The following is a 21,847-nucleotide window of genomic DNA, read 5'->3' as shown; positions in this document are numbered from 1 at the left end:
CCCGCCAGGCCTATAAAGCACTGGGGGAAACCCTGTGTCACATAATGTTACTAAACTAAGTAAACAACAACATTTCTGAGGTCGGGTGAGTTAACATTACACTGCAAGCTTGATCACATCCAGTGTGTTTAACTTCCATACTAATAAATGTGTCCATGACGTTTGTTGATATTTCAGAATTCATTTACACCATTTCTATCATATCATGTGACACTACTGAAAGGTAACATTAGCTAGGAAGTGGTTGAATGCTAATGTTAGCTGTCTAACAGTAGCTAATGGCTTATCAAATATGTTTTACCTTGAATATGACCTGGTATGCTTCCAGATTTCCGGATTTCCAGAGATCAGCAAGCAGTGAAATTACAACAATTTATCTAGTCTCGGACCTGCCCAGTAGACCAGTTCGCAATTTGGTGTTGGGAGAATTTCTCACTTGAACTGAATCAATGGATCCCTAGACATGAAAAATTACTAAGGTGCTCGTCCGCCACAGCATCACGAATGGCACAATGGCCAAATCAATTATGGCTGCCATTGGCTATGATGAAAATCTGACGTTTTTGTTTCTGAGAATATTTACACATGTAATACCTCCATTCTAACTGATTATGGTCTGTAGAATTTATTTCTGATATTGTTATGATCATTCTGGGTGATTTTGATCTTGAAAGGACATGGTAATGGTCAAAGGTCATTTTGCTATTCATTCAAATGGGCATTAGGGCCATAATGTTTGTTTCCACATGCACAGGGTTCTTAGCAGCATAAAGAATTGGCTCATGTTTGACTCCCACAAAGCCAGAGCAACAAGTAAAAGAATACAACGAAAGCATTTGCAATCATTTGTTTAAATGGAGCATGTATCCTACAGTCAACGGAATCTCCCATCATAAGTAAGTAAAAAAAAAAATACAGAATGTAAACATCATACAAAAAGTAAGGAACTTTGTGTTTGGTAGATTATTTCTTTGTTGTAACAATGCTTCTTGGCAATAAATGTTATATCGTTGGAAAGCCTGTTTATTTCCCTTTTAAATTGTGCCGCATTTGTAAGGAACATGCATTTGTAGGATGAGCAGCAGAGCTGAGTATGTGGGTTGCGCCCATGAAAAATTTTCCAAATCTTCTCTGCCAATGCCTAACAGCTTATTCTGCTGTTGCTACTGACTCTTGTTTTGAGCTTCTGGTATCCCCAGGTGCTGCCAATCAGGTGCCTGATTGTCACCTGATTGGCAGCACCTGTGAGCATGGACCCTGCTACAGTGGTCAGTAGGTGTCCGCTCCAAGAATCGGCATGCCACGTTCAACTGATCTGGATAGGGCCCGTGCGACAGGGCAACTACATTTGTCTTTACTGTACTTAGCTATCATTTGATCAAGAGGGTCTGAAGTCTCCAAACTTAATGTTGTATTATTGGGCTGCAAAGCTGAGGTCTACGTTCTATTGAAATGGAATCTTATAAGTTAAATTTACCTCTTCCCTTATTTATATTTTCAGACACTGTTAAAATTTTACAGAAAAAAAAATTAAAATCCAGTTGTAAAACACATGATCAAGATATGGTATGATGTTAAAAAATATTTAAAAGAACCACACTCATTATCACAATTTAGCCGATATGGGGCAATCAGTTCTTTGCACCAGGGAGAGCAGATGCAGCATTTCAACTATGGAATTCGAAAGGAATTAAAAAGATCCAAGACCGATATTTGCCAAATTCAAATAACATGATGATTAAATACCTTCAGCTTTGAAATTTCATTAAATTGAATCAAAACAGTGCACTCCCCAGACCTTTTTTCTTTTCAGCTATGGAAAAACTTATGTTAAAAGACAGTCTGAGGCAGGGACGTGCACAGGGTTGTAGAGGTGCAGGGGCTCAGAGTCTGAAAAGGGCAGTGCAATCTCATGCGAGCACGCGAAGCTCACGAGCTAAAAGTTTTTTTGGCGTTTATTTATGAATTAAAACGCATGATATGGTTTTTAACATCACAATCAGATCAGATTATGTTGATGACTGGTTTTCATTTACAATCTGATTGGTGGTGGTGAGTGAGCCTATAGTCAAGGACCAAGTCTACCAAGTCTAATTATCTCAGCTTTATGTATGATATCACCTGATATGAGATTATTCACATTTAACAGAGGTTTGGAAGACATGCAATTCAGCTGCAATTGTGAGAAGGTGTAAGAATTGGGGGCATATCTACATCACGGGGGCATATCTATGTCATAGTCCAATTCACAATAGCCTAAATGCCACCGATGTCATAAAGAGCATTTCAAAAATTACATGTTGAAAGTTCCAAATGCCCAAAAAGTCCCAAACTGGGCGTTTTCATACACAAGGGTGTGTGGGTGATCCAGTGCAAGAGAAATACATTTTTTGTATGAGTATGAATGATGCAAAGCTACTCTAGACAAGGTAATTCAATAAAATAATGATGCATTTTATTAGGAAAATAGGGGGCCTTTAATGGTGATTTGCCTTTGCTGCCCTATGATGCCAGAGTCAATTGAGAAGGAATTGTCACCAGCTGCTTTTGCTGCTCATCGCTCCAGATGTGCCCGGCCCCGCCCCGCACAGTTAGAGAGATCATTCTCATGACTGTGTGCATGTGGGGATCTACGGTAACCAGAGCAGGCTTGGAGAAAAGTTGCTCATGCAACTGTAAACAGCTCTCTCCTCGGAAACAATTGAAAAAGCTCAAACAGTTCTTTTGAACAAAAACTACAAAAATGCCAACACCGTGCTGGTAGCCTACTACGAGGAAGCTCAGTATCAGTACGGATTAGTACTCTGCGCTTGAATAGATTCGCTACTTCGCTAGATCGATTTCTGCATAAAAAAACAACTGGTCGCTTTAAATAGCATGCAAAACAGTGCATGTACTAGCCGCCATACTTTGATGCGACTGTCTGGGTGTAATTTTTCATTCACACTGGAAATGATCAAAACAGTCACGCTGTCAAGCCCTGTCAGCTGGAGGCCACTGCAGTCTAACTGCACTTAGGTAGAAGCAAGCACTAATGTTACCATAGTACATGTAACGTGAGCAAACATACCGGTTGCTAAGCTAGCATTCAACACATGGCTACTATAATATTTAAATGAGCCATGTGTTCGCATTCGCTACAGCTAGTACCTTAGCTAGCTAGCTAGCTAACTAACTTTAGGCTACTGTAATATTGATGTTAGCCCATGAAGTTACACCGGGGCTAGAAGAATTATGAGTAAAATAGGAATTGCAGTATAGATATTAGATTTGCCTCCGGAGTTGGTTGGTTGCAACTTGCACAAGAAAACCTTGCTCGCCTAGTCAAACAATCATAGTGCACCAATTTCACAAAACCGAAAATAAAGATGTACTGGGGCAAATAGCTTACCTACCTGAAGTAAGTGTATGGTAGCCTAGTAGTTGCTTGAAGTTGGCTAAAAGTTGGACATCGAGTCGAGTGGGAGCTTCAGTGACAGCTTGTGCCTGGCCTGCCTATCAAAGAAGTGTAGGCGCGCGCGGTTATGCTGTTTGCGGAAGGGCACATGCACAGGAATAGTAGGGGCATAAGGGGCATTTCTGCAACCTACAGTACAGGCCAAAAGTTTGGACACACCTTCTCATTCAATGCGTTTTCTTTATTTTCATGACTATTTACATTGTAGATTCTAACTGAAGGAATCAAAACTATGAATGAACACGTAGAGTTATGTACTTAACAAAAAAAGGTGAAATAACTGAAAACATGTTTTATATTCTAGTTTCTTCAAAATAGCCACCCTTTGCTCTGATTACTGCTTTGCACACTCTTGGCATTCTCTCGATGAGCTTCAAGAGGTAGTCACCTGAAATGGTTTTCCAACAGTCTTGAAGGAGTTCCCAGAGGTGTTTAGCACTTGTTGGCCCCTTTGCCTTCACTCTGCGGTCCAGCTCACCCCAAACCATCTCGATTGGGTTCAGGTCCGGTGACTGTGGAGGCCAGGTCATCTGGCGCAGCACTCTATCACTCTCCTTCTTGGTCAAATAGCCCTTACACAGCCTGGAGGTGTGTTTGGGGTCATTGTCCTGTTGAAAAATAAATGATCGTCCAACTAAACGCAAACCGGATGGGATGGCATGTCGCTGCAGGATGCTGTGGTAGCCATGCTGGTTCAGTGTGCCTTCAATTTTGAATAAATCCCCAACAGTGTCACCAGCAAAACACCCCCACACCATCACACCTCCTCCTCCATGCTTCACAGTGGGAACCAGGCTTGTGGAATCCATCCGTTCACCTTTTCTGCGTCTCACAAAGACACGGCGGTTGGAACCAAAGATCTCAAATTTGGACTCATCAGACCAAAGCACAGATTTCCACTGGTCTAATGTCCATTCCTTGTGTTTCTTGGCCCAAACAAATCTCTTCTGCTTGTTGCCTCTCCTTAGCAGTGGTTTCCTAGCAGCTATTTGACCATGAAGGCCTGATTGGCGCAGTCTCCTCTTAACAGTTGTTCTAGAGATGGGTCTGCTGCTAGAAGTCTGTGTGGCATTTATCTGGTCTCTGATCTGAGCTGCTGTTAACTTGCGATTTCTGAGGCTGGTGACTCGGATGAACTTGTCCTCAGAAGCAGAGGTGACTCTTGGTCTTCCTTTCATGGGTCGGTCCTCATGTGTGCCAGTTTCGTTGTAGCGCTTGATGGTTTTCGCGACTCCACTTGGGGACACATTTAAAGTTTTTGCAATTTTCCGGACTGACTGACATTCATTTCTTAAAGTAATGATGGCCACTCGTTTTTCTTTAGTTAGCTGATTGGTTCTTGCCATAATATGAATTTTAACAGTTGTCCAATAGGGCTGTCGGCTGTGTAGTAACCTGACTTCTGCACAACACAACTGATGGTCCCAACCCCATTGATAAAGCAAGAAATTCCACTAATTAACCCTGATAAGGCACACCTGTTAAGTGAAAACCATTTCAGGTGACTACCTCTTGAAGCTCATCGAGAGAATGCCAAGAGTGTGCAAAGCAGTAATCAGAGCAAAGGGTGGCTATTTTGAAGAAACTAGAACATAAAACATGTTTTCAGTTATTTCACCTTTTTTTGTTAAGTACATAACTCCACATGTGTTCATTCATAGTTTTGATTCCTTCAGTTAGAATCTACAATGTAAATAGTCATGAAAATAAAGAAAACGTATTGAATGAGAACGTGTGTCCAAACTTTTGGCCTGTACTGTATATTCATTCTAATTTTATTCTATCCTGACATCTTTCAACTACACAGGGCAGTCTATGCGCAGTGAACTTAATAATTCATTTTAAAAAAACCTTGAGCTTAAAAGGGCACTTTGTTGTACGAGGGCAAAAAGGGCCAGGGCTCAAGCACCTTTTCGGGTCTATTTGTGCGCGTGCCTGGTCTGAGGAAAGGTATTAAATCAGAGTTTTACAACTTGTTGACATCATTCTCATCTGAAAATTCACAGAAGTAGTTGAATGCCTGGAAAGAAGACCTGCAAACTGAAACCTCAGGGGAACACTGGGAAGTGGCCTGTGCTGGAGTTCAAACTAAATCCATAAATGCACGTCTTAAATAAATACATTATAAATTGCTAATGCGGATGTATGCAACACCAGTGGAATTAAATAGATATAACAAAAACATACCAGGCATATGCACAAAATGTATGGAAAATTAAGGAACACTCTTTCAATATTTACGGCAATGTAAAAAAATCAAAGTGCTCTGGGAAGAGGTAAGAGTAACAAAACAAATCACAATGAACCCTAAACTTTTTCAGTTGGGTTTTATCCCAAAAAACAAAATTTCAACGAAAATGAACGAACATTCACCTTGGCTTGAATAATGCCAAAAAATGCATTGCACTGTTGTGGAAAAAGCCTCATAGACCAAATGTTTTCAGTGGATGAGACAAATGTTAATAAGCCTTCCACTTGAAAGAATAACATATTTTAAAGGCTAAAATGCAACTGTTTGAGATTATATGGGGGCCCTTCATTAATTATGTTAAGAATTTAGACCTAACACTTAGATAGATAGATTTTTAGATAGATAGATAGATTTTTATTGTCATTGCACAATCATATACGTATAATAATGCAACGAAATTAGGGCTCAGTCCTTTCGGTGCAGGGGAGAATAGAAAGCATCGTGCATCTTGCTAGTTGAATAGCCAAGTCCAGTAATAGATGGCTGCAGCCATGTCTCTGATATCAGAAAAAAATGCAACAGTCACGGAAAACACTTGTTGGATGTACAAGCACAGTTCGTCATCCCGTGTTCGCCATGGACCTGGCGCTGGAAAATGCTGGGAGGCGGCGGCCCAAAGGGCTGTCCTTTCAGCCGTGTTAACGCACCGGCCCTGCAGCCTCGGCGTCCTCCGGAATGTCCTGGCAGCGACGAAAGTCCGGTGAAATTGGCATCCCGCAGCGCAATCCCAAGCTCAAAAGGTCCTGATAACTGTTGTTTCCTTTGCTTGTTTACGTTTCCTCCTGGACTTGTCGCTGGGAAGAACTATCCACGGAGACCCCGGTGTTCTAACGGCGTCCTCCGGAATGTCCTGGTAGCGATGAAAGTCCGGCGAAATTGGTACCTCGCAGCACAATCCCAAGCTCAAAAGGTGCTGACGACTGTACGCGTACATTGCCCAACATAAGGTGTTGTTTTAAGCTAAAAACACAACCGTTCACACATACAAAAACATATAATACGGCACCGAGAGTGGAGAACTGTAGCCGCTGCGTCTATGCGCGCTGCCATGGCAACCACTTGAAGAAGTAAGTGATTGATGTGGGTGCACCATGTAGTTTGTGATTTTTCTTTTTTATGTCTACATCATTTTTCCTTAATTGATTGTGATATTTTGTATCTAATGTAAATAATATACTCTTTTATGTATAGATTACATGGTTAAAACAGAGAAGCACTGATGTTTGTTTTTGTGGTTGCTGTGATTGTTTGTTTGTTTTTAAATGTGTAATGCAGCTTACACAGGTGGTGCTATACTACATAAATGTAAAAGGCTGTATTTCAGTTGCTGAAATTCAAATAAAAATACTGTGGAAAAAAAGATCTTATACACTTGTGTATAAGATGATGAAAGGATTTTTTTCTCCTTTTAAATCCCAGGAAGGGGAATCGAATGCATTAACTCCACCAGTGACGTATTTTCACTATACCCATGTTTTCTGAAGCAAGAAAGATGCACACACCACATTAAAAGTGTTGAAAAACCTGATGTAAGACTTCTGAGCGATAGCGCTAAAATGGGAGCGCTTCTGCAAGCATATTTTCACATTCCACTTTGCTTGAAAGACTACTGTTCAGATTGAAAAGATTATTCTGCATTCTGCATTGCTGATGCACTGAGGTCACCATTCATCAATTCTCTGTGTTCATTTTCCATTTGATTAATTCAAAAAGAAGGGGATCTTCTGGACAAATCTTATAGTCAGGGTCTGGCTGTGTCCTATCTAAGGCATGTAACAGAGTGAATGAATTTTGGCCAGAAACTAATCTCTCTAGCCTGGACCCATGAACTGCATGGTTGCTTTTTTTAAACAATCAAGCAATTCATACAGGCCTGGTGTTGCCCAATTCAAATGCCAATTTCTCAGTTGAAAAATGAACCATCTTACTGCATGTTCAGACACAGAGTAAGTAGACTCACATTGCGGACTCTTGCAAATACAGCTATGAATTTTTTGCTCAAGTTGAAAAATTTCAACTCTGGTGAATATGTGAATGACACAAAAATCACTTTTTTAAAATATGGGAATTAGCGTCATTCACATTGCCTGTCAATTTGTGTCCTTGCATTGACTGTATATTCAATGGTGCCATGTGACCCCAACAAGTTGACTTGGCATAAAGAGCAAGATGTATAAACACTGACTGCTATTTTTGTTGGTGGCTAAAGTTGCTAAGTTAGGTTGGTTTGCAGTAGTGCTTTAAACTGGCTAAACCTGCTACCGTGTCGACTGAAAACTATGTCACAGTGGCTGGACACGCCAATCACTAGTGACTAAATCAGCTAACACAGGCACATTCTCAGACTGATTAATGCAAAATGGTCATTCAGTCAAAATATCAGATTAGCAATTACTAACTGATGGAGCTGAAAGGCTCTGCAAGCCACAGCAGTCCTACTTCCTGCTAGCATCGATCAACATACTGGTCAACAGTCCAGTACAATAAAACACAATTGGCTGGGAAGGTTGAGGTTGATCCATGAATATTGATGAGTTCCATCATGTACCAACACAAACACAACCAAGGTCAGGGTTACATTTCATCTGTGTGTATGCAGTGTTGGCTACTTGGAAAATGTAGTGAGCTAAGCTACCAGTTACTCTACATTAAATGAAGCTTCACTGCACTGAAGCTCCCCACCAGAGAAATGTAGCAAGCTGAGCTACAATACAGTGACAACATGTAGCTCAACTACATGAATCAACTACATCAAAGCTACTTTTTTTTAAACACTGAACCAACTTCATTCCAAGTCACTGCTATCTTAGTGATCAACAGTCAGTCAGATAGTCTGGCAAAAAAAAATGTTCAGTTCAATAGTTGATGAAACTGCTCTCTGTGCTTTTACTGCTACTAACAGGTTTCTGCCTCTGCATTCCAAACTTTTTTTCCTTATTAATGGATACGGAGGCCAGGCATCCTGATCTTTCTTACAGCAGGTGCTTGTTCACGCGACACAACAGACGCTTCTCAACATCGGCATCTCCCTCCTCCTCTGTCATCTTTGTCACCTGCGTGCTCGATTCCCGCTGCAGCAGACAATTCCACATCAGATACCAGATCAGATTGGTACACGACGTCACACGGAAGAGTGTCTGTCAGCTACACGTACAGGTCAGCGGTGACGTCACCTACTGCTCCTAGTTATATTTCAAACTGCAGCAAAAGCTCTGCTGCGTTTAAGGATTAGAAATGCCTGGGAAAATGTAGCTTCTGTGGACGCTACCACATTATTTGATCAGTAAAATAGTTTCACTACTTAAAAGCTATTTGATTTAGAAAACAGCGATGTTACGACCACGCTACTGACAAATGTAGTTGAACTGGTAACGTCTCTACTTGTAACTGCCCAACACTGTGTGTATGTGTGTGTATGTGTGTGTGTGTGTGTGTGTGTGTGCGTGCGTGCGTGCCTGTCAGCCTACAGGGCAACTGCCCAAACAAGAGGTACATCAGGAGACATACACATGACGGCCCAGAGTCACATCAACAAATATCACACACACACACACACACACACACGCGTGCGCACGTGCTGCTTAACCCTGTGGCAAAGCATATCAGCTGAGGATCAAATAACAGCAACAAAAAGAACAACACTCCAACAAAGAATAAGTAGTGCTGTTGGACCCTCCAGTGCTGCCGTAGTTCATGAACCACACCAGAATGTTGGCACTGGTTTGTGTGTGTATGTTTATGTGTGTGTGTGTGTGTGTTTGTGTACCTGGTAGTAGGTCCTGATGTGGCTGATGAGCACGGACAGATTGTGAAGGCGAAGCGACACATCATTGTTCACGTTCTTGTTCAGGCGCTGATTGGCTGGGCCTGGGTCGCTATGGAGACATACACACGAACACACACACCATTAGGACACATAAGGACAAACAAACAGGAGCAGTTAGAGTTGGCATGGCTGTTTAAGACCAACACAAACACAGACACACACACACACACAGACACACACACACACACATTCATAGGGCAACTACTGTTTTGGGGGAAAGGATTTATACTCATAGCTTTCAGGCAAAGAATAGTCTTTACAAACACACACCACCCTGTGCCAGACTGATCTGCATATGAGTTTAAGTAGGTGTGTGTGTGTGTGAGAGAGAGAAAGGGGAGGGGGGGGGGGGGGGGGGGGGGGGGGGGGGGGGGGGGGGCTGATGCTGACCTATAAAAACTGTAATGACGTCAGTTTGGTGTCTGATCCTCAATTCCCTTTTTGTCTCATGTCTTTCTTTTTATTTGCTGTGTTTTGTTTTGTTTGTTTTCCTCCCATTTGAAGCTTTATCTAACTGTGCAAGATGGTCCTTGTTGTATTAAATTGTTCATTAAATTGTTCATTACCATCATTTGCAACTGTACATAGCACAGCACAACCTCACTGCTAGCTTCAGTGAGGAGAAGCTGACTGCTCTTGCTGCACCTTTTCAACACAGTCCAACAAGGGGCTCCTTTTAGTAAGTAAGTACATTTTATTTATAGAGCACTTTTCATAGATATAATCACAAAGTGCTTTACAGCAAGGATAAGTCAGCTTCTCAGCTTCAGAATCCATGATATAAATGTTATTTTTGATTAAAAGAATCTTATAGGACAAAAATGGTTGAAAGGTGCTTCTTAACAGCTTTAATTTAGCATTTCTGATAACACATTACCTTGTGTGCATTCACATCATTCTGTTGCTAACTCAGCTAATGCTGTGTTCATGGAAACCTGGGCCTCGAAATTTCTTTCTTGTAAATTTTAGCCCTGTGATAATGCAGCTTTCATGGCGATTGCTCTTTTCTATGGTATTTGCAGTGGCAGAAAATATTGCTGTATATCGGAGTTCAAGTGAACGTAACAACGGCAAGTTAGCGGCAGACCAGTGTGGATATAAACAAGCTGATGTGTTATCATAAATGCTAGATAAAACCTGTTAGAAAACACTGCTTGATGCCTTTTTTGGGGCAGACAATTTCAAGATATGTGTGACTGTACTGCGAGTTTCTTGTTTCCAAAAAGGATATTTATAATGGATTTTGAGGCTGAAAACCAGATGTGTTTGGACTGTGTTGAAGACAAGCAAGAAGCTGCAGCTCCTCACTAAAACTAGCAAACTCAAACTGGTTTCCCAAATGTGCGGGTTTACTGTCTGTGATTAGTTGCCCTTTATATTCTTAACCACTCTTCCATTCTCTCCTCCTCCTCTTTAACCCACTTTCCCATAAAGCCCCACCAAGCTCTAATCACACCCCCTGCAAAAGCCAACACACACACACACACACACACAGCACTCCCAGCCTACATTCAGTGTGTGGAGAACAATAGTGTGATTATCATTGTTCCTAGAGACAATAACTAACATATGAACATGTGGTCTGGCAGCATGTCTGGACAAGGCACCCAACAAGCAGGACAAGGTGAAAAAGTACAAACACTACATTAATAAAGTAATTGTAAATAATCCATCAGATTACTGTTGTACACTTACCAACAGAAGCCCAGCTAACCTTTTCTCAAGATTCAAGATTCAAGATTTTTTATTTGTCACATGCATGAATGTACATGTACAGCAGCAGTGAAATGTGATGGCAACTACTCCAGTACTGTGCAAGTAAAATAAAATAAAATAGAAAAGTATATATACACCTCTATATACAAGTATAAACATTAAGTGTAATATAATAAATAGGAAATGAATGGAATGGAATGGAGTGGCATATTTATAGGCAGAATGGCATATTTACAGGAGGCGGAATGGCATATTTACAGGATTTATGTACATAGTAAAGAAGTAGTAATACGAGAAGTAAAAGTAGTAATAAGGTCACAGTGTGCAGGGGGCTGTGAGCATCAGACAGCAGATAAGGTGCTGAGCTGTCAGACACAGGTTAGGATTAAGAATGGTTTTGACTAGGGCCCGACCGATTTATCAGCCGGCCAATTTAATCAGCCGATTATAGGCATTAGAGAATAATCGGTAATCGGCCAAACGTTGGCCCATTGACGCCAATGTTAAAACTTATTTTTCACTAATGAAATGCAGGGAATATGGTGTTTTTCTTAGAAATGTTGTCCTTGTGTTACGTATCCAGTAGTGGACGCTCCGACTCCTTCATGTCACACTCCACAGTCACCTCACAGCAGAGAGAAGTAGTGAGAAGACTGAAGAGCCGGTGTAATGCCAAGGTACGTATCCCCGCTAAGAATTGTGCCCCGTCCAGTTTTGCCGGGTAAAATATGGGTTTTCAATCAAAGCAAATGCTTAAATTTGTTAACCCTAACCCTAACCCTCTGCAAAACCTCGTGGATAAAACTAGAGCACTAAAACATCGTAGTTCCCCTGTTCCCCAATTCTTAGTGGGGATACGTACCTTGGCACAAGACCGGCAGCGCATTTACTGAGCCAAGCGGTTTGCCTCAATGGTAAGTTTATAACTAGTTTGTGAAATAAACAGTAACTCAATAAGTTTCCCATTTCCGATGACATGCCTCGTTATGTCTGTCACGCTTGACTGATATGTTAACAAGCTAAAGTTAGGGATAACCTAGCTTAAATATCACCTTGCTAAGCACTTTAACTGAGTCAGTGACAGCACAATAAACGTAATAGTGACGTTACAGTACCTCAAAGCAATATTACGCTCACTCAGGCAGCTGCATGCTAGCAGACTAGATAAGACTGGAGCAAATTAGGATAACGCGTTGTCGTCGTGCAAAAAACGCTGTGGGCTGCATTTATTTACAGCAGCGCACAGACTGTGTTTAAGTCATGGCGTTGAGGAGGGAAAACCGTTTCTGGTCAAAGTTATAACCTCATGGAGTAAAGAAAATGTGAACGCACGTTTAGAGGACATCAGATCATGTTTTACCAGAGACTTTTATGACGCTGTTTATACACCCACCTATTACCTACAGATAATAATTTATTAAATACACTCACTGACCACTTCATTAGACACTGTGCAATGTAATGCACACCAATAACAGCCCTACCATGAATTCTACTTTAATAAATGTATTACTTTGTAAATGTTGACACTGTCAGAGAGACTTATTGTTTTGTGTTGCTGTTGGTGTGCAGAGCAGTATATTGAGAGGAGTTCAGAGTATTTTGACTCTCTGATGCATGTAAGTGGGGTTGACAAAATATCAGACACCTCAATATGATGCTCCTCACACCAACACCCACTACCACCTCAATAATAACCATAAGGAAGAATTATCAGCTTTCTTACAGTCAACAACATTTTAAAAGTAATAGGTTTAGTCTAATGAAGTGGCCAGCAGCGTATGCCATATTCATGTGAACACAAGTAAGACCAATGCTTAATGTCTGAGTTTCAATATGGCCCACATAACTAGACAGATTTGTAACATTATTTTTTAACTATTGCATATATCATGTCTTACTGTTTTTCTTTTTTTTTTTTACAGATGGCAAAAGAAGCTGGATGCAGTATGGTGTGGGACTACGTCACCAAGGATGTCACTAGTGAAGCAGTCTGTAATATTTGTGCAGCTTCTGTAAGCCAGGGAACAAGCAAGCAGAAAGCAAAAAACACAACCAACCTATGGCAGCACCTTAAAGCTAAACATGATGACATGATGATACTGCCTTTTTGCACATCATATTTTTGATTTATTTTATGTTCACTGTTATTGTCATATGCTGCTTTTTTCACACAATTTCTGATGAAAAAAAGTATTTGAAAATAGTAAAATGTTCTCCCCTCAATTGATATCTTTGTAACAAGTGTTTGGAACTATATTTAAGCCATCAAAAGCAGGTATTTCATCTTTTTTTAAATTGAAATATGTAAAAATGCAATCGGCCGATATATCGGTTATCGGAATTTTTTATTCCCTAATATCAGAATCGGCATTGGCCCCAAAAAATCCATATCGGTCGGGCCCTAGTTTTGACCTAATTTAAAAATCAAGGATATACATTTTGTTTTGGGTTTTTGCCAGGTTTGATTAGGTTCTAATATGTAATTGTACTCTTACTTTGAAATAGTTAGGGTTAGGATTGGTTTAGGTTTAAAATACATTAATAACCTGTGTATAACCTAAATTGACGGATAAAATGTGGAAAATTAAAGGTGGTTTTTAAAGTCCCTTTGCATGTATAATTTTCCATGTTCACAAAAGCCAATATTTTGTGGTTACTGGCTTGTTTCTGTTGTTTGATTTTGGGTTGTTGCTATTTTATACGTTAAAAGTTTTATAGGTGTATGTTTTTGAGCAAGGTTTAATTCATCAATAGTATCACCACAAAATCACGGCGGAGTGTTTCGGCCAACCCTAAACCAGGCCCGTGTCTTATCAACCCTGAAAGTACAACATGCCTTGACACCAGTTCAGATTTAACGTGAAACCAATGGCAACACCCAATGCCCGGGATTGTTTGGCAGGGACTGTCAGATTTGGTCCACCCTTGTGGAATCACCTCCTCCCCTTAGTCTTTATGTGTTGCACCAAATTGGGGGCCCCAGAGTCCTGTCAGATAAGCTACAAGTATTGTCAATAGTTGCTGTGGTGTTGTTAAGGAGATAGGGCCCTTGGTGAGGGTTCTGTGTAGATCCCCCCACCCACCTGTGACCCTTCCCTGTTCCCCCAATACTATCACAATAGGCGTTGACATTTGGTTGATAATAATTTAGGAAATAATGAGGAGATGAGAAAGAAGGAGGTGCTTCTCCCTCATGCTAACCGTGCAAGGTTCTGTTTATGGCTATGTTACGTAGGGGTAGGTTAGGATTAGGATTAGGGTTAGGGTTACGGTGCAGTGTGTCCCGCACTGTTGGCACTACTTGGACCTCTGTTGGTGGCTTTTTGGCCAACTGGGCATGTTGAAACATCGGTGACTGAAGCCGCCTCTGCCTTTTCCTTTCTTCTTCCACAAGTGATGATCTTCGTGTGTTCAAGTGCAACACATGCGATGTGAGGTGACGCAACAGCCTTTGTCACTGCTAGTTCTTTGATGTCAGTCTGGTGTGTCTAGGCCTTAAAAACATCACTTAGGAGCTACTCACATTACCAAGTTTGTACCGTGCCCAAGCACGTTTGCCCCTAAAATACGGATTATTTGACCAGTGTGATCGCTCCGTACCGTGCTTGACTACAGTACACTTCCCCCGCTCTGGCACAGTTGGTCGGGGTGTGCTTCAGCACGGTACAGGCGCACACACGAGCACATGCACGCTCATGCACTCAGCGTGCGGACGTAAATCATGCAACTTTCCTCCTGCCTCTGCAAAATTGTTTAATACATAAAGTAAACATGGCGATGGGACGCTCTGCCGGGCTTGGATTACGTCATGATGCTCAGAGCACAGCTCGGTAGAGACAGACCGGAGAAGCGAGCCAAGCTTATGGTGATCACGTATAGCAGCCCTATTCAACTAGCGGCCCACGGGCCGGATACGGCCCTTTGTATTTTTTCTGTGGCCCGCCACACACTACCTGCAAAACAGGTACGTATTTCCAGTGTTGGGCAGTAGCGGCGTTACAAGTAGCAACATTACTAGTTTACTACATTTCTCAGTAGCATGGTCGTGACGCACTGTTTCTTAAATCAAACAGCTTTTAAGTAGTGAAATTATTTTACTGATCAAATAGCGCCGTAGCGTCCACAGAAGCTACATTTTCCCAGGCATTTCTAAACCTTAAACGCAGCCGAGCTTTTGCTGCGGTTTGACATCTAACCAGGAGCAGCAGGTGACCTCACCGCCACTCACGGACCTGCAAGTGTAGCCAACAGACGCTCTTCTTCCGAGTGACGTCACATACTTGTCCTGCCACTGATGCGGATTTGTCAGCTACAGCGGGACACCAGCACACAGGTGACAAAGATGACATGTGATGTTGAAAAGCTTCTGTTGTGTTGCGTGAACAAGCAGCTGTAAGAAATATCAGGATGCCTGGCCTCCGTATCCACTGATACGGAACAAAGTTTGGAATGCAGAGGTAGATACTTGCTCTCTCTCTCTCCCTGTCATCATGTGAAGCATGTTGTTTTTGTTGCCATGGTTTGTAGCAGTAAAAGCAGAGAGAGCTCAGTTTCATCAACTATTGAACTGAACATTTTTGCCTGACTATGTTTGACTGACATTTTATTGATCACTGAGATAGCAATGACTTGAAACGAAGTTGGTTTGATGTTGAAAAAAAAATAGTAGCTTTGATGCTATCTCATGCAAGTCTGCAAGAGTCATAAAACCACCAAGCAGACTCATCGAGGAATCTGGTGACAATATTTTTCACGAGAGAGAGATTTCTTCTACACCATGGTAAGCAACATGCGTAAATTATATAATGTTTGTAGGATATCATGAGGGGACATCCTTGGTACAGAGCTGACATGGTTGCGTTCTTGACTGTCTGTAAACTTTACAGACAGTCAAATAATATTCTCGGTTAACCAAAATAAACTGATTAATGAGGCTCGGCGGTCGAAGAAAATTTTCCATTTTCACCATCCCTAGTGCGTACCGGGGGCAATTGCGCTTGGGGGCGTTTGGACTTTAGGTAATGTGAGTGCAGGCCAGCCGGGGACTGGGGAGAGGGACATTTTTGCTTTAGCACGATACGGAGCAAATGGATCAATTAGAAAAAAGCGACTATTTCTGTTCAGTAACAGTTTCTTATTTTACTGTATCCCCTTTTCTCTCAAACATGAACCCCCTTTTTACCCTAACATAAACTGCTTTTGTAATCCATTTTCAGCGTGATCTGAAGACTTAGCCACAACATATGTTTCATATTGTATTCCTGTATTAAATGAACTGAACCTGTTTCGGGTTGTATTGCCTTAGTCTACAGGCCGTATTGGTTGTTTCCTAGGTCTTAGCTCTGAAGTGACTGTTCAGCTGTACAAGATAAGACTGACTCTCCTTCTCTCTCTGTTTCATTCTGAAGACATCAGCAGCACATCTGGCTGTGATGTGTACAACTTGAAACCGACAAGAAGCCAGGATGTGGTCATGCATGTGTGCGTACACAGACACACAGGAAACACTGGATTAACCCAGCTACCTCTCATATACTCGCTACACACACACACACACACACACACACACACACTGACAGAAGCTTGTGACTACCTCATGCAGTCAACTTCACTCTATCCGTACTGTTACCTACATGTGAGTCATGATCTTGTGCAGAAAGACGCCGTCCACCAGCTCCATAAACATATTGACCCGCTCCTCTGAGCCAACACCATCACAGGAACCCAACGGGCCCAGCGTCCGCACCTGCAGGGCCACACATCACACTTAGATTCATGGACGATTATACACTCTTCATGATTTTTTTCTGTCAGCTGGATTATACTGTGCATTTACCATTGAATTTCAAGGCAGGGGACATAATTTACTACGAACAGTCAACTGAACTGAGGAGTCCATTTTTCCCGGTTGAGTCTGCATGATTCTCATCAGTGGGTATTTTGCATTTTTGTTGTTTGAGGGCCCTCACTTCAATCGAGCCTTGACAATTCTGAACAGTGCACCTTTAATGTGTATGCTGTTATGTTGACAATTTAGTGTCTGTTATTCTCTGTCTGGTTTGATAATTTTAAAGGTGCTACATATAACATTTTTAAATACCAAGTATTTCTAGTCAAATTGATTGTAATGCCTATGTATAATTGCTGTAAACAAATGATACCATGGTTGAGATGACTGGTAACCTCGATCACACTCCAGTTTTACTATTAATGCTATTGATTCTCAAACTTGTCATTTTGACAAGCTACTTAGTTTTCGCTACACTTGCTCAGGGAAGACCCGTGCCTGTTTGATGTTTTGTGCCGTCAAGCAATACAGCTGATTTTCTGCCAAAATAAACCCAATGGAAAACAATATAACACAGGGCTGCAAAATTAATTGAAAAAAAAATCATGATCTTGATTCATTTTGTTGATATTCTATCTGTATATGTTAAAATAAAAGTACTATAAAAATTATAGACCACTCATTTCTTTGTAAGTGGGCAAACTTACAAAATCAGGATCAAATAATTTTTCTCCCCACTGTACATGAAGAACAAGCCAGAAAGAGGCAGTCAGGAACAGACACTTAGCCAGCCTACTTGGAGGAGTCAGAGCCAGAAAGTTCAAATGAAAGAGAAAAAAAGAGCGACACTGGGGGAAATCCTGGTGGCATGGGTGAGAGTGGTGTTGTGCTCATTCTGAAAAAAGAGCACATTGGAACTTTTTCAGGTTTAAAGCTGATGATGATGCATAAGGACTCATAATTTGTTGCATAATTTTCAATTTTTTTTTTTTACTCAAGCATGTAAGCCTGCAGTCAATATTTTTGTTGAAAAAGTAAGAATCATATGAGAGAATTGTGATCTCAGTGTGGGAATGTCAGTTTGTGCGAATGTGTGAGTGTGTGTGTGTGTGTGTGTGTGTGTGTGTGTGTGTGTGTGTGTATATGTTTTCCCAACAAAGACAGGAAAAGTTGATGGATGGCCAGTCAGGTTGGTAGGATGCAAGGTCATGGAGAAACAGGAAGAACCACAAGTTTAATTACCCGTTGACTGCTTTGGTGGTTCCCAGAGTCTGACTCAGGAGCCCAGGGTGGGCATGAAAATATTAAAATGGATCCACAAAAAATTAGGGATAATTTGGTATCTATTTACATAACAAATAATGATTTCTATTTAAGAACTGAAACGAATTGAAAAAAAATTGTTAACTACTTTACAACTTAACAAAATAATGTTACAGTGATTTAGAGACAAAAAAAAAACTGCAGTGCATTCAGGACAAATAAGTATCTTGCTGTTGGCTTGTTTATCTTGCTTTTTGTAAATTAATTTTAAAATTTTCACATTCAGTTTGACAGTCAAGTAATATCACCAACTTAGTAAGATTGGTTTAACAAAGCACCACTGGCATAACAATGAAAAGAGATGGTATGCTGATTGGTGAACAAGAGGTAAAGGGAACAGCAGCAGCCCAAGAATTGGACCTTGAGGTACACCAGCTGTGATCAGTGGAGCAGAAGAAACATGATCTCTAACTGAGAGTGAAAATGTTCTGTTTGGCCAAAACTGGAAAGTTCCAGAGAGAGCAACCAGAATTCCTCCATTACTTCAGACAAAGCTTTTATAGTGGAAAGGCACCCCTAAGACAAGCTGACAAAATGGTCATTTAATGGGTTAGGAATCATTGTATTGTGTGTTGGATATGTTGACAGAAAAAATTCTAGTGCGTCTCTGTTTATTTCAACCAGTCATTCAGTAAACTGTATAGCCTAGTAATCAACACCAAAATGTCACAGACCTGAAGGAGAGACAGGGGGAAAAAAACAGTGAGTGTGTGCGTGCGCGTGCACGTGCGTTCCCACTCACCCACACCACCAGAGGCGACTCCATGAAAGTGGCCAGTAACTCCGACAGAGTGACATCCATGTTGACTGAATGCCTCGATTCCTCTGATCAAATACCAATCAGTCATCAATCCACCCAATCGATCGAGCAATATTAGCGGAAGGCTCGCGGTAGGGCTCCACACCGGATAGAACAAAGGCCCCGCGAGGCATCGATCCACTCCTGCACGAGCTCACAGACACACACTATTGTTTCGCGCTGTCCCGTTCCCCTAACGCCGGGTTTAAAACTGAGGGGAAAAAAACACTAAATGAATCTATACACTTTCTCTGATACTTCCACAAACTCCCATAAGAACACCAAATTTTGCTCCCAGTTTGGTGGGTTAATATCCACTTTGATTTCCAGATGAAAGTAAAACACTTTATCCAAACTTCGCAGGACAGTTGCGCGCGTTGCCAAGGAGACTCGACCCGAATCATAAAGCGGCGAAAGCGCTGTGAAGTTGAAAAACAAACAGGGAAAGTCGAGAAAATGGGAAGATTTAAAAATGGAGAAAAGAGAATGTTAATAAAGTTATTTGCGTTGGCTGGGCGCAACCGTTACATCTCTCTCTCTCTCTTTCGCTCTCTCCCTCTCTCTCTCTCTTTCTCTCTCTCTCTCACACACACACACACACACACTCCTTCAACCTGACTGACACAGGAGGAAGGGAGATTTGACTGACAGGAAAAAAAGGCCAATCCAGAGGAGGTACAAACTCAGTCCCCGCCCTCTGAAGAGAAAACCAACCAATTACAACCACAAAGCCACTAAGCGTTTTCTTTAAAACTGACGTCATCGCTAGGCCGCAGCAACCAGCCAAAGAGGCAAATCTTGAACAAGCTAATTCCTCATTTCTCGCTTTACGTGGAAGTTCATGTCCGGCAAATTACGATGGTATTAAAAATATATACACAAATAAATCACAATGAGCTGTAGCTCGACAAGTGTAAGTAAATTAACTGTAGCAGGCATTGGTTTGTTTGTTTTATTTTTTGTTAACATGCGAACATGCACGATAACTACTGTTAAAGTTAACATACAAACCACTACTATCACTAGCTACTAGCTGTTAACTAACATGCTGCAACCAACAAGATATATGGTTAGCTAGCTGTTAGCATGCAACATTTATAACTTTACCATTAAACTTATAATCATAACAACAAAAAACAGTTCTAGTCAACAGTTCAATGTGGGAGCTGTAAATATCTCAGTGATATATCACATTTTCTGCATTTGGGCAGTTATCTGTGATATTAAGAAAAACACACCACCAAACAATCCAAGTGTCATCCCCCCAAAAAACCCTTTTAGCTGTGATTACGCGTCTCATGGGTGATTTTGTCTTAATGTCAAAGAGGAAATAAGATCGAGGTGCACATCTTGCTTCACCTGTAGCCTCTCTGGCTGCACTCACTTCAAACAGTCAGAAAGGGATATCTGTGCTGCCTTCAGACACAATGGAAATAAGTGCTGAAAGTTTGTTACTGTAATAGCACATGTGTGGATGTACTTGAGCAGAATGTGTCATTTCCATTTACCTATATTTCCTACCAGTGGTGTAGTCTACGTGATACGCAGGTATATGCCATATACTCACTAGAAAAGGTCCCGAATTTCTGTATAACCACTTCAAAATGCGCAGAGATACGTATCAGTATGTTTTTTTATTGACATAACGTTCACTTTCCCGTTCATAAAGTTGCCTTCTCTGTGTTACGAAGCGGGCTCTTTTTGACCATAGAGGCTTCCATCAGGCGTGACGTGAACCCTATGTAAACTACTGAAGCAGTGAAGTTGTATGGTGCCGCTTCGGGGACACTACAGCTGGAGCTAACGTTAACGTTTCAGAAAGCGCGCGTGCGCGCGCGGGCATGTGTGTGCGCATGCATGTGTGCGCGCGCGCGTACACGCACTAGAATAAACTAGATTACACCACTGTTTCCTACCATATCAATAAAGAAAAAATGTATCCAGGTTTGAGGAAAATTCCATTTTGAGTACACTGGTGGTGTGTCTGTGGTGGGCAGATGTGGGGGAAAGGCTCAAGTGACGAGATATGTGCAGGGTTAGCGGTTATGGCAGATGTAGGCAACCATGTGCCACGGAGAACTGAGAGTCTGCAGGTTTTCATTCCAGCCAAAAATTACACCATATGATTTCACTGATAACGTCACAGAAATAAGGATCTAATCTGTGAAATCACCTGGTGTAGTTTTTGGCTGGAAAGAAAGCCTGCAGACTGTCAGCTCTCAATGGATGTTCCATGGCAGAAAATTTTGAAAACAAGTTAAAAGACCAAATCTGCAATTACCTGCATCTTTCAAGTGGCCCCGTCTAGATGGTAATCCTGGATTTATCAGATTCAAATCTAGGTTCTAACTTGTGTGAGTGCAGTCAAGGTTATGGTTAAGGCTAGGTTAAAGTTCACCTTCAGTCATTGTTACGCCCATAAATGATACTCTGTGTTCATAAATATTACATATTTAGAAGTTTTTTTTTTCCATGAAACACCCCTTAGTGCCTTAAAACATTTTAAATGTAACTGTAAACTGTGCCCTCATTAAAAAGCCTCAGATCTACGAATATGCAAAGAGAGTCAAGTGCAACTGTGCTGAATCAAGTACGCATGTACGAGTTTCACAAACCTAGGGTTAAAATCTAGACACAACCCTTACATACCATCTATGATTGTTTTATTTGTACCGTGATTGAAT

General features: G+C 41.3%; 1 protein-coding gene across 3 annotated transcripts in view; it reads right to left on the bottom strand.

The window, feature by feature from the left end:
* ccdc88c (coiled-coil domain containing 88C) overlaps positions 1-20,782 on the bottom strand; it is a 104,097-nt gene extending 83,315 nt beyond the window's left edge. Inside the window, exons 1-3 of one of the 3 annotated variants that reach the window (XM_030082060.1) lie at positions 20,731-20,782; positions 16,887-16,999; positions 9,475-9,583 (exon numbers count right to left, since the gene is read on the bottom strand). In XM_030082060.1, coding sequence (XP_029937920.1) covers positions 9,475-9,583; positions 16,887-16,939 — 162 coding nt within the window. In that variant the 5' untranslated portion in view covers positions 16,940-16,999; positions 20,731-20,782. Of the gene's footprint in view, positions 1-9,474; positions 9,584-16,886; positions 17,000-19,106; positions 19,731-20,730 lie in introns of those variants that run through there. The other 2 variants (XM_030082059.1, XM_030082061.1) reach the window with 2 other exon arrangements.
* Between the last annotated feature and the right edge of the window lie 1,065 nt (positions 20,783-21,847).

This window comes from Myripristis murdjan, chromosome 22 (assembly GCF_902150065.1).
Source record: "Myripristis murdjan chromosome 22, fMyrMur1.1, whole genome shotgun sequence".
NCBI classification, from domain to species: domain Eukaryota; kingdom Metazoa; phylum Chordata; class Actinopteri; order Holocentriformes; family Holocentridae; genus Myripristis; species Myripristis murdjan.
Note: the sequence above shows the minus strand (reverse complement) of the source record. Positions and strands in the feature narration are given on the sequence as shown.